The 13,823-nt window shown below is 41.4% G+C and overlaps 2 protein-coding genes across 4 annotated transcripts in view; both read left to right on the top strand.

Annotated features, from left to right (window-relative positions):
- LOC145408932 (uncharacterized) overlaps window positions 1–2,927 on the top strand; it is a 108,094-nt gene extending 105,167 nt beyond the window's left edge. For both annotated transcript variants that reach the window (XM_080279513.1, XM_080279512.1), the window contains exon 4: window positions 109–2,927. In XM_080279513.1, coding sequence (XP_080135639.1) covers window positions 109–227 — 119 coding nt within the window. In that variant the 3' untranslated portion in view covers window positions 228–2,927. The remainder of the gene's footprint in view (window positions 1–108) is intronic.
- A 1,929-nt stretch (window positions 2,928–4,856) lies between these two features.
- On the top strand, window positions 4,857–13,552 carry LOC145409017 (replication termination factor 2). 2 transcript variants are annotated; one of them, XR_013899036.1, is made up of 4 exons: window positions 4,857–4,943; window positions 7,566–8,166; window positions 10,689–11,457; window positions 13,509–13,552. XR_013899036.1 is itself a non-coding variant. In XM_080279586.1 (3 exons), exons 1-3 carry the CDS (start codon window positions 4,875–4,877, stop codon window positions 10,913–10,915), a joined length of 897 nt encoding a protein of 298 aa, XP_080135712.1. In that variant the 5' UTR covers window positions 4,857–4,874; the 3' UTR covers window positions 10,916–11,808. The 2 variants fall into 2 exon arrangements, 1 of the variants encoding a protein (XP_080135712.1); XM_080279586.1 differs by lacking the exon at window positions 13,509–13,552 and having other exon boundaries at window positions 10,689–11,808.
- Window positions 13,553–13,823: the final 271 nt, after the last annotated feature.

Below are 13,823 nucleotides of genomic sequence, written 5' to 3'. Positions count from 1 at the left end.
TCCGCTCTTTTTTTAAGGACAGTGGATGCTCTTGAGTTAATCTGTATATCTGATGACCAGGTGTGTAAACGTTTGATCAGTGTGTTCTAACAACTGGTGTGTTTCCAGAACCATCAACGAACGAACAGGATTCCGACGATGATGGTGACAACGCCTCCGCCCAGATGGCCGCCTGTGTACCGGCCATGGCTGCAGGCGTCCTAGTGGCTCTGAGACTCCAGCTCTGAGTTACGCAACACCCTCAGTATCATCACAAGGCCTTATCATAGACGTGCCGTGTGTTGGGGCAGCAGCAGCAGCAGCAGCACCACGCCTAGCAGGACCAACACCACATGCACCTCACACCGGCACTCAGTATAGGAAGCGGGGATGAGATTTACCACCAGACTTACCATCAGTTCTCAATTGTCTGTTAACAACCTTAAGATCGTTTGTTTGTCGATTTATTTTCCTAGGACATTTATCAGCAAACTTACGATCAATACCCAATGGTTTGTTCACTGGCTTAAGATGAATTGGCTGTCGAAACTAATTTTTTGTTTAGGACGGAGATTTATTGATAAAGTTACGATGAAAATCATAATGTAGTTCAGGCTTTTATTTTATTTTATTATTTATTTAGGAAAGAACAAGGGAACATTCATAGCTGGTCCATACTAACTAGAAGGTTCATTCAGAAAATTACTTTAAGTTTCCCGTTGTAGATAAGAAAAAATGAATGGAAAGTAGCAGTAGAAGTAGTTGCAATCGCAGGCTCATCTCATTGTGACCCCAGTGGACTGCAGGCTGAAGTTGCCCTCTCCTGCACACCACCATCCCCCTTCTGGGAGGATAGGGAGGGGATTGAGGGACTTATGTGTAACCAGGCAGCACCACCGCCCAGTTATATAGGTGCCGCCACACGAAGGCACCTAAATCAGAAGTACGAGAGGGAAGTGATCTTATTCATGTGAGTCAGTGTTGTAGCTTAGGGTTTTTTTTTTAGTAGGTCAAGAAGAGTACAGATCTTTTCCACACCTCATATTCCTCCTGCACAGATGAATCAGAACTGCGAAAGGGAAATGGTCGTATGTATGTTCGTGAATCTCGTCCCCCATGATTGTATGTATCCCAGCACAGTAAAAGAAGTAGGGCTTTCTGAATACCACGGATGATACTTTTTTTTTCCCCCACTCACCCTCACTCTGTTGTCCCTGGGCTATTTTTTTTTTTTCTCTCACCTCCAATGGATCTTACCTATTCCGTATTTAACCCCCTGAAGCTAGGTGACATTATTTTCACTTTAGTTTTGATGTTTCAGATGATCTTTTTCAACTTTGGGAGAAAAATCAGGTTTAGAGGGGGTTACTGGAGACTGTTTCTTTACTCCGTCACTACAGATTATTTCTCCAGTTCACAAAATCATCTAGAAACACCAAGACAGAGGCTAGAAAATAGGTCAGTGGACTCAAGGGGTTAAGCTAGCAATATTTACCCATTTTTAGAACCACATGATTTCGATTTCTGTATATTTGAGATGGAAGAGGTACCAGGATAGGATTGGATTTTTTCAGCTGCTGATTATGTACATTGACATCTCCGTATTATAACCAAGCCACTACTGTATATCCATCAGTGTAACCTTAATGCCTTAAGCAAGTGTGTTGAAGCTTTGTATTCTATGCCATCCACTGAAAGTTAGTACAAAGCCTACAACTACTTTGAAGATAAGCATTTTTACTGCATACGCAAACATTGAAATTCACCGCCTACACACCCATTACCAGAAATGTAAGCTTGTCACAGGTGTTACAACAGACTGAGTGCAGTACAGTACTTCTGGACCACTGTGTTGTAACACCAATGACTGAGCTATGTCTTACATTGTTTGTTCACAAAAATGCTTATCCCATGTAAGCAAACTGTATACTTTGTGCCAACTTTGGAAAATTTGGATGTATGTAAGACATAGTTCACTATTATGTGGACAATCACCAGTATTGATGCCACTGTTAGGACCACCTCTGACCTGCCATTAACTTGTTTATTCTGGTGATGTCATTTGTACATTAGTTTGTTCTTGCTAACTGCATAGGATTTAATTGAGTTCAGGAAAGGACTCCTGCGTAGAGGGGACGGACATAGGTTATATCTAACTCATTCAGCTCGATACGTCTCTCCTAAACTGAATAAAAACGTCTTTAAGTAGCAAGAATAAAGTAAAAAGGAGGTCCCTGGAGTGAATTGGTTAAGCTTTGTCACCAAACCACACATTACGATAGCAACAGTAGTGAAAATTTACACCAACATACTGCCCATTTAAACCAGGTCATTGTTAGTAATTCTGTAAACTTGTGATGTAGTTTGATAAAGATACTAATTGTCCATATATACTGCACATTGTAATAGTTTCTCAGCAGTCAGTACATTCCTTACACTACCCAGCATTCACATTCTCCTAATACAGTATGGTTGTGAGCAGTGTGTGTGTGTGTCTGTCTGATACTGCTATTCGTTTATACCACACATCACAGCAGCTTCCAGGTAATTTATACGTTCTCTACATCCTCCAGCATTCACACACTGCTAAGTCAAGATCCTGTGTTGTTGTGGGCAATGTGTATTGTGTAGAGGGGTTTGATGCTAACTGCTCGCTTACTCTGCAGATTATGACAGTTTCCATGCAGTTTATACATTCTCCACACTCTTCAGCATTCACACACTGCTGGTATGTTTGTGGTCAGTGCGTGTGGGCCTGATGGTGGCATGAAGTGTCTGGGAGCAGTAGCAATTCTGACTTCTGCTCCTCAGCCGAACATTCCCCCAATTTTAGCTTTTGTACGTCACTCACTGTTGTGTACCCCTTGTAAAACTCCACCGGTAAAATACTGTCTCAAACCTATTTATCTTTTATGTATTGCCTAGAATAATAAAAGTAAATAATCTGTTTTCTGTGTGTGTTTTCCACCATATAATATTTAACCCGTCGTACCCAAAGGCCAGTTGCACATTAAAGAATTGGTATGCAACACTACATAAGGTGAGTGGATGATAGGCACCCCCACCTACCTCCACGTCCAGGGGTTGAAAGGGTTAACATTAGTACTGAATAGTGGTTGGGGTTTACTGTCCACATATTGCCACCTGGGCCGGACTGTTCACCTGTGTTCTAAATGTATGAACTAAATAACCTAACCTTTGGCCCTATACACCTAATGAGACAATGCATTACTGTCCAATGAAGGACATGTATAAATATAAATAAATAAAAGTAGTGAGTTGTAGGTGGTGGCGACCATCATCCACTTATTTGATGTAGTGCTGCCTGCTTCTTCCTTCACCTTTAGCATTCTTTTTGTGTCTGCCCTCCACTTCCATTCTCCCATCTTTCCTGTCATTTTTTATTACTCTTCTTTCCTTTTCCTTTTCGGGTAGCTTTACAATGAGTGACAAGCCAAATAGTTTCCTGTCAGTCAAGAAACTGTTTATAGCACTGAGGGTAACCATTTGACCAACCCATACGTGTTCTCTACTTGTCAACAAGTGGGTTGGCCGAGGGTTGGAGTCCCTTACTGTAAAACAACTCTTTCTATTTTCTTTCTTTCGGGTGAACAGAGGAAGGAAACAAATAAAAAATAATAATAATAATAATAATCCACACTCAAGATTACAGGTGTCCTCCACTCATGAAAATAAGGGGGACGGAAATAGAGGGTGTATGTCTAATGTGGATTTGGTGTGGTATTGACAGTTAATTGGAGGTAGAGGTTTGTTTGAGTATGCTGGACTACTCTCTGTGTTAATGAAAACATTGAAAATGTTCAGCAAAGGAAGATGGTTGGAAAGAGGTCTTGAGGGCTGGTGAAACTGGGACTCCGCCTCTCTCTGCCACCACCTGGGAGTACCGCCGTGTTCAACGCTGCTGCAGTCTACCGGCAGCTCAAAAACAAACAACCACCTCTTACGGGATTATGGCGTCTGGCTATAGATAGATAGGGAAGTTGAGAGAGAGAGAGAGAGAGAGAGAGAGAGAGAGAGAGAGAGAGAAAGGTGTCGTGTAGGTGGGTGCTTTGCCATCACTCACCGACCCCATACGACCCATGATAAGGTGATGCCTGGTGCCATGCAATTATCCCAGGCTGTGGCAACTTGGCAAGTGCTGGTGCGGCATTGTCATTTAACGGACTGTCGGATTTAGATTTCATGGATTAAAGTTTTCGAAATGTTGTTTAGCGGTAGTGGGCTATTTTGAAATTAGGACTCACAAGCAAGCCTACTTCCGGTTTAATCTTAACCTAACCTAACCTAACCAAATGCCTCCCCTATATAACATTTCGGAAAACTGAATCTGTGAAATCTAAATCCGGCAGTCCGTAAAATCACAATGCCAGTGCTGGTCATAGAAATACAGTACATAAACACAACATAGTCTGCCTTGATCGTTCCAAGATGGCGGCCGCGCAGACACATCGCAAGTAATGTCAGCGGCATCTAAGTTTATTAATATCTATGGCCCTGGTATGCTTGTGCTTCTGATATGCTTCTCCATTGCTACTTCTCTCTCCTGTAATATATGAATTCCTTTACATTTGATAAAGTAGACTTTATCTACCAAGTGTTTTTTAATCCTTTTCTGTTTGCTGAGACGAGTAGTAAGACAATTTATTATTATTATTATCATTATTATTACCACTACTACTACATGCACGAATTTATAACCAGTGTTTGCTGAAGAAAGTGTGTGATAAGACCTTCCACATTTTTTTGTTGTAAGTAAAGTGTGTCCCTAAAAGAACACGTTTTCTCTTATTTGGTCGTGACGTCATAACCAAAACACAGGCTGGAAGGATCTGTTGGACTTTTGGAGTAGATTGAGTTTTATTAACTTCGCCAGCATGGGTTGTGATGGAGGAACAATACCAAGAAGAGATGAGTTGGTGAAGACAAAAAAGAAGCCAGAACAGGTACTGTAGTCTTTCTAAAGGGCGTGAGAGTTCTGCAGAGCATATGGGTCCGGGGATACTCGTTTACGTCAGGAAGTTCTTAGTCCTGATAGTTTACCAGGCCAGTTTTATTTAAAGCTCTTTGGACAGGATTTATACGTAAATTTGGAGAGTGGGACAGTCGAGATTCTTATTCATCCCAGCTACCTAACAGTCCCAACTAAAACCAATGAAACTATAGGAGAGCTTCCATGTGTCAAATTTACAATTGTATTATTCTCAGTACCGATAAACTATAAATATCATTGTGATAGTTTCAGATCGTAGCAGAAATTCGTAATTTTGAAGATGTCAGCTATAAAACAACCAGTTGTACACACAAACCATTGCAAGTGGCCACCCTTCATGTCAGACAAGGTTGACTCAACTCTAAAGTCAATCTGCCATCAGTCGTTTTTCCCAACTAAGATAACCTAACTCAGCCAGATCAAGATTTAACCTTACATAAGTAACCTGAACTGTTTGTGGATAATTGAGTTTGTTATATTTGCAGAATGTGGGTGTCATAATTGAATGATATATACATCCTTACTAACTTAAGTGATATCTTGTCAGAATCTGAGTGTCATAAATGAGTTTACAGTTATGTAAGAAAATCTCCATCAAAATTTTAATAATTTGTTAATGGGATCTCTCCTGCCGTTGCTCCCCCAAATCTGCTAATAAATTCTCAAAATTGATGAAATCTTAATATGTTACATTTATCAGGCCTTGATTATGCTACCGGTAGGCTACTGTACTGGTAGGCCTACTTGTATTTGGTTCATTCATTCATTCATTGCCAGACGCCATGTATCCCAGACAGGGTGGCCAAGGGCTTAGAGTTAATTGTTTTACAGGGAGGGGCACTAATCCTCCACCAACCCCACTTGACGTAGGGATGCCAACAGCATCTGGTGTTCCCAGGCGGTCACCCATCCAAGTACTAACCAGACCCAACGTTGTATTTCGTCATGTGGAAATATTAGACCAGTTCATAAATATTAGGCACAAATGTATATGAACCTTTGAACGTATTCATTGTCGGTTTAAAGATGTATAGAAGTTCATTTTTGAGTATGATGGTAGTTAACAAGGAAAATATCATTATGAAAGGAATAGGTTAGGATAGGATAAGTTTAGTTAAAGATGGTGGATCCATCAACTCTTCTCCCTCTGGCCTCTGAACCTCTTACCTCAGGTCAGTCTCAGGTCTCTCTATGGTATGTGTGTCTTCCTTGCACCAAGTTTAACCCTTTTTGTTAACCTTGTCATGCCTATGTATGTTTCTGGTATCGTACTTACCAAAACAATATGTTTGTATGTAGTGGGTCTAATTTGCCATAAAAGGGAAATTTTGAGCTTGCACTTGAGATGTCTGTTACCAGTTAGGATGAATCCCATAGATTCTCCGTATTCATCACACAGTTCCATTATCATGTCTTAAGTTCAGTACCAATTATGCATGAGAACCAAGTGATCACTGTGTGTACAGTATTTTAATCAGGGCTGATGTTCAGAGCTTCCTAGAGGCATATAGGGTACTGTATAGGACCTTAATATTTTGTAGTGTAAGCAGTGTACAGTTCAGTAGGGTACCGGGTATGTGAAAAGGAAATGAACTGAAGAAGTTGTATTAAGCAGGTTCTTCTATACTGTACATGAGCAGAGACAAAACTAAATTGTAGCAAGGATGAAACAAAACTGTGTCAAAAGAATATAAATCCACATCTCATTAAAACTCTATCACTTCTCATTCACCCAGTAAGCCAGAAGAATATTTATTACCATTATCATGTATAAGAAAAGCATGAGATTGTGATATGGTACATTACATTATGAATTAATCTGTGAAAAAGGAATGAAAGTGATATGGCAACACAACAGCCCCTTTCGGTTGTGCAGTTTTCAAACAATGTACTCTTTCTCTCAGAGTTTTATCATTTGAAGTGTTTGGACATGTGGATATCCTACTAAGATGGCAGCTAGTGATGTAGGTCCAGAGCATATAATATAAAGTTAGGTTTGAGGGGCTTAGATAATGCAAATTGAACATTGAATATTCTCAGGTTTTCTGTCATTAGAGCCATGCAGTTTTTGTTTCTGTTTTTTTTTTGAAGGCTCCAACATGCTTGCATACGTCGGCCTTGGTCACCTAATGGCGGCTCTCCATGCTTCACGATCTATTGCAGCCTTCCTGTTCAGTCCCTTAACCCTGAGGTCACACTTAATAATCTCATCCCACATCATTTTGGTCTTGTTTCTCACTCTCAGTTGTGTTGTGTACCCGTATAATAACTGTGAGTTGTATATAGATATGCAGTGGGTATTTCTTGATATTTCTTAAAATAGGAAACACACTCTTGGTACTGTAGTCTGATCATCTAAACCTAGTAGTGCTAGCAGCAATTTAGGAGTGGCCAGAAAGGAATGAAAAAGATAATGTTAGGTACCACATGGAAGAAAAGTTTGCTGAAAGATACTTGACTAATGGAAGAGACAGTGATTAAAGGTAGTTCCCAGACTTTCTGATTGGAAATAGATGAATGCCAGAAATTTTTCTTGCCATTGATCCATATTTCCTCTTCACATTCCCACATACAGAAAGACAAGGATTCAGAGCGCCTGTACCGCTGGCACCACTGTGCTGTGTCACAAGCACCCCTCAAGACCCCAGTGGTTGGGTGTGAGCTGGGGCGCATGTACAACAAAGAAGAGGTGCTGACGCGACTGTTGGACCGAGCCTCAGAGGCGGGGGTTGCTCACATCAAGGGTCTGAAGGACATCAAGGAACTCAGCCTGACTCCCAATCCTGGCTACGTAGAGGAGGGTGCCAATAAAGGAGATGCTTACACAGACCACCTCACTGCCCGCTTTGTCTGTCCCGTCACCTCCCTGGAAATGAATGGCAAGTATCGGTTCTCTTTCATCTGGACCTGCGGCTGTGTGCTGTCCGAGCGGGCTCTGAAGGAGGTGCCATCTGAGGTGTGTCACAAGTGTGGTCAGCCGTTCACAGATGAGGACATTATCACTCTCAATCCACCTGAAGAGGAGCTGGAAGCAATGAGGGCAGCCATGATGGCCAGACGTGCTGCTGCCAAGGCTGCCAAAAAGGCCAAGAAGGAAGGCAAGAGGCCAGCTGAAGGAGAGAATGATGTGTCATCTCTCACAAGTAAAGCCAAAAAGATGGCCAAATTCTCAGATGGTGAGTGGATAACTGTTTTATTTGTTCATTGCATTCATGTGTATATCTGGGTTACTCCAAAATGTATTATGAAGCCATACACTGTACCTGCCAAGCATCTTTCAGAAGAGAATGAAAGGGAGGTGAAGGAACGATTTAGGAAGTGAGATATGATATGGGACACAAGGACTTGAGAGTACATGCAGATAAAACAGATGTGATGGTATGGAGGGTTGGTGGCAGTACTGTCAAAGAAGAGGGAGAACTTGGTCATGTGTGGTTTGCCACAAGGGTGTGGGCAGTAATTCCATCTTGTGCAGTACTGTGTTTGTGATAAATGGGTGCATAAGAAATGTAGTGGTATTAAAGGTAGACTGGGAGATAATGCCAATTTCATGTGTGCTTTGTGCCTGGGAGAACATTTGGAGATTGTCAGATGTGAAAGATTTGATCTTGCTGACGAGTCTCTTGAGTGTGTGGAAGTGTTTGTTACTTGGGAGAGGTTATGTGCTGGAGATGGGGCTGGAGTGAGGAGTGGTTGGAGGGAGGTTCAGGGAGTTGTTGTCACACTTGGCACTGAGAGGGCTCTCCCTCTGTGCTAAAGGATCTTTGTATGCAGCATGTGTTTAGAGCATAATGCTGTATGTCTTGTAATTCTGAACACAACGTACAGTATTGTATTACGTCTGTCTGAGAGTCCCGGGTTCAATTCCCGGCATATTGGTAATTTATCAGATGATTTTTCCTGTGTACAGTACAGGCTTCTCTCTTCATTGTATTACATGACCATATAACCTGATGATGCCAGGTGGTCTAGTGAGTTAAGACCCTCCAACCTCAAAAAGATGTGTAGCAGTGTAGGAGTTAAAGGTTGTACCTATCTGTTTATCTGCTGCCAGATGCAATAATCTGTAAGGGGTGGCCACAAGCAGATTGCCTCCATGTTGCCCAGTCCCCTGTCATTTCTCTGCCCTGCTCCCAGCTCACACCCCTCTCTCTCGTATACCTCTCCACTCCATCCCTCCACCTCATCCTTGACCTCCCCCTCCCTTTCCCCCCCGCCACCTCACTCACATACAGTACACTCTCCCGGTCAGTCTCTTGCTCTCCATCCTCTCCATATGGCCAAAGGACGTCAATGTATTTCTCCTAATGCTTTCTATCACATCCACATCCAAATCAAAACACTCCCTCATTTGTCAGTCTGTCTCACCATGTGACTCCACATGCTCCTCTCAAATAACTCGTGTCCACTGCTTTCACTCTTGACCTGTGTCCCTCCAACAATGTCCAAGCTTCACTTCCATACATTAGAATTGGTATCATAATACTGTCATGCAGCAACTTTTTTACTTCCATACTCACTTCCCTGTCTCTTATCACTGCTTTCAGAGAACCATCAACCTTTCTTCCCTCCTGTACCCTTTCACGGACTTCACCCTCTAAACTTCCATCCTCACTCATCACACTACCCAAGTACTTAAATGCACTCACATTTTGTACCTAACCCCTCCAATTTGAAAAGTCACTCCTAAGATTAATATTATTATCCGAGAATAAAAATAAACTAAAAAAATATGTCATCTGGTTGAATATGTTACGGTAACTATCATAAGGTCCAAGGAAAGCAATACACCTCCACTCGTCTCATAGTATACGGTACCATACTGGTCTGCTTACTGGAGAGATATAAATTATAGTATAAGACTTTGACAAAAAATATACAGTATTAGGATGAAGAAAGCTGATGATAAAAGGCAGACTGCCAAATGAGCTACAAGATATGAACAGACAGTACAGCGAATATTAGATCATCATTTTGTTTTTGTTTATACAGGCTCCAACATGCTTGCATGCACTGGCCTTGGTCACCTAATGGTGGCTGTCCATGCTGCTCGATCTCTGGCAGCCTCCCTATTCAGTCCCTTATCCCTGAGGCCACATTCTATGACCTTGTCCCAGATTATTTTTGGTCTGCTTCTCACAACCTTACCTCCAACTTTCACACTTATCACTTTCCGCAACCATCCTCTCCACATGCCCAAGCCACTTCACTATAACCCTACTCATCACAATACCGATACACTCCAGTTCCATCCTTCCTTTCAATTCTTTAATCGTAAACCTAGCCCTCAGGCCTCAAATTCAAGGATGCAGTACATTTTCACTTAATCATTATCATTGCTGTACATCTGAGCCTACAAATATCCTCTTTCTTTAGTGCCCAGGTCTCACTATACATTGAGTGATTGAGTAGTTGTTGAGCACCCCCACCTACCACAAGTTTGTTCTAACCTGACAGAAATTTGCAGCCCTTTTCAACTTAGGTGATGGCTAAGTGTAGTCAGATTGGAGGGTAAATTTGACTAGTAACCAAGGACACTTATTCCTACCCCATAACTAAAATTCATTGAATGTAATGTTACCATCACTTTTGCATTCAAATTGTGGGAATGACCCAGTTCTCTCATATGAAAGCAAACCAGGTATAACAGGTTTTTGTGACAGGAGCTTGGGATGCTGACATTGAATTTTTGTGACAGGTGGTGGTCCAAGCAGTGAGGTCAGTGGGAAGGGGTCACTGAAGGTCAATGGTGTGGCGTCGGCGCTGCTGCGAGACAAGGAATTTGACAAAGTGCGATCCTCGGGCTTCAGTGTGGCTACCGACCCCAAGGCCTCGGAAGTGTACAAGAGCCTCTTTGACACACACAAGACCGCACAGAAGAAACAGAGTGCACACTGGGTCACTTGTAATCCTCAGTACTTCTAGGTTAGATTTTAAGGTTAGTTAATGTCTATTTTCATAGTACAGTACTGTACTATGATTTATTTGGATGAAAGATGTACATTAATCCTCATCTGTAGCGATCCTTGGGTTCATCAGTTCTGTTTGTGCATTGTAGAGTAAGCCATCACAATATACTGTACACTAGTTTATGGTGTATTAAGGTTAGTTTAACAAAATGTGCTGTTATATCATCTCAGGCTTTAAACAAGTAGATTCTAATGTCTGGTGATGTTTTAGGGCACTACAAAGAGCTTTTAGACCATTATATGCTATAGTTAAGCTATGGCTGCGGGAACCTTTTTGTAAGAGTCTCATTACTTCACAGAAATTCACTTCCCGTGAGTGTCCACATGATGAAAACCCCATGAAAGATGAGGGCTTACTGTATACCCTGGCATTTTCTGCAGTTGTATTTATTACAAGGATGCAAATTTTTTAATATAATGAGAATGAAATGGTATCATTGTGCAAGAGAAAGATCAGAAGAGCGAAGTGGATGAACGGGAAGTTGTAATATGTGTGAGGTCAGGTGTAAGCACATGGGTTGAGTAAGAAGGAGTTGCTTTGGATGATGAATGGCGGAGAGGAATAGTTGATGATCATTATATCCACTCAACGTATGTGTCTGTAAACTTTGAGACCGTGAAAGTGGTGCTAATTATTACTTATGCACTACTATATGTAGTTGTAATGCGGAAGAGAAGGGGAGGACTTGGAACCAGCTGGGCAGAGTGATAAGACAAATGGCCCAGAGTAATAGGGTACTTGGGTTGAGAGACTGAATGAGAGAGTTGACATCTGCCTTGTGAATCATGGAACGGATAATTTTAGGAGTGTTAGGGTATAACGATAGCAGATAGCAACTGAAGGAAATTATTGGAGATATGTTTATGACCTAGTGTCTACAGGTATTTCATATTTCAAGCCAAAGAAGTACATAAAAAACTGGAGAGAATGCAATTAGAGCCTTCTTGATTATTTGCATAAAGAAATGGTTGTTTTGGAGTATGGACAAGGAAATGGGAAGGTGCAATTTTTTTTTATTTTTTTAATGCAAGGTGAAATTGAGATGAGCTTGGAGGATAATGGATGAGAGGGGAATGTAGAGTGGAAGACTGAAAGTTAGACAAACTAAGAAATAAATAATGGCAGATGAATGTGAGCAGAAGGTAGTGGAAGAGTTCTATTTATCAATCTATCTATCTATTGCCAAACGCCTTAATCCCATAAAGGGTGGCCATAAATCACCTCCATGTTGCCCCTGCCATTTCACTGCCCTGCTCCCAGCTCACACACCCCTCTCTCATATACCTCTCCACTCCATCCCTCCAGTATATTAATTACTGTGCCCTATTCCTCCCATAGGAGGTATGGTGTTAAAATTGTCTCTTTGTATGTGTGTTGGAAAGACATGTACTGTCTGTTCTTCAGGATCTTGTTTACCCCATTAAGTTCTGTAAGTCATATTCATTGTTTGACTGTGAGAGTTGTTTCCAGTTCAGTATAACATCATACTACAAATACTGGAAGTCCCTGTTATGTATACTTTTTTCTATTGAGTTCATGTTATACTACAGGAAAAAAAAAAAAAATCATAATAAAGTACATGTAGAGCAAATCTGCCAGTTTCCCATATTTTATAAAATTTATTCACATCAAGTTGTGATACATTATTTTGGAACTCATCTGTTACTTCAAATGAGGACTACTTTAACATGGAAATTACCATCTCCATACTGAATGCTGAGTCATAACGATAGATTAACATTAAAATATGGTGCTGGTCGCATAAAAATGCTATAGAAAGGATATTGAGTCATTATAGTGCATTATGCTGACATATCTGGGCCAGGTTAAGGGAAAAGGTCTGTAGTGCCCCAGACTTGGAGCATGCACCAGTTGAATGATAGATACAATATCCATGAGCCAGCATAGTTTACTTATCATATAGAGCACATTTAACCCATTCATCTTGTAAAATCTTTTCTTAGTTTATTCTTGTAATACACAAGTGATTTACCCAGCATACAGTAGATGAGACTTCTCAGATTCCAAGGTTAGCTATGTCCTTAGTTGACCTTTTTACTGCTATTGATCTGTCAGGGCAGAGCTAGGGGAAGGGCAGTGAAATGGTGGGGGACAAGGTGACATGGAGGCAGTTTGTTTGTGGCCACCACTTACGGGATTAAGGCGTCTGGCAGTAGATAGATAGATAGACAGATAGATAGATAGACAACTGTCAGGATCTTAATAAAGTAGTCTGCAGGTAACAAGAATAAACTCAAGAATACATCATTGGCTCGAATGGCATAACAGTTTCTTTGATATTTTTTAGTCTGTCCCCCTTACCCTAACATTCCTGATACAAAGGGAAAATAAAGCAATGAATGATGGATTAGTGGATGGATGAATAGTAAGTCTCCAGTCATAGCATCATCCTTGAACATGCTTGGGGTTTCATTAATCCTGCATCATCCTTGAACATGCTTGGGGTTTCATTTACTCGGGACTTATCTTGGAAAGATCATATTACATCTCTTGTAAAATCTGCTTCCAAGAGATCAGGTGTGCTAAGCCAACTCCGTTCCTTCTTTACCCCTGCACAATTGTTGACTCTATACAGGGGTTTTATCCGCCCCTGTGTGGAGTACAACTTTCATGTGTGGGGAGGCTCCCCACATACAGCTCTTCTCAATAGGGTGGAGTTAAAGGCTTTTCGTCTCATTAACTCTCTTCCTCTTACTGACTCCCTTCAACCTCTGTCTCTTCGTCGCACTGTTGCATCTTTATCTCTTTTTCTATCGCTACTTCAATGGTCACTGCTCGTCTGAACTGTCTGCATGCATTCCTCCTCCTCTACGACGGGCATGTAGCACCCGTCTAGCAGCAA

Source organism: Coenobita brevimanus, chromosome 79 (genome assembly GCF_032717465.1).
Source record: "Coenobita brevimanus isolate Jiangsu-jjx chromosome 79, ASM3271746v2, whole genome shotgun sequence".
NCBI classification, from domain to species: Eukaryota; Metazoa; Arthropoda; class Malacostraca; order Decapoda; family Coenobitidae; genus Coenobita; species Coenobita brevimanus.
The sequence above is the reverse complement of the archived record's forward strand: the minus strand, read 5'-3'. Positions and strand labels throughout refer to the sequence as shown.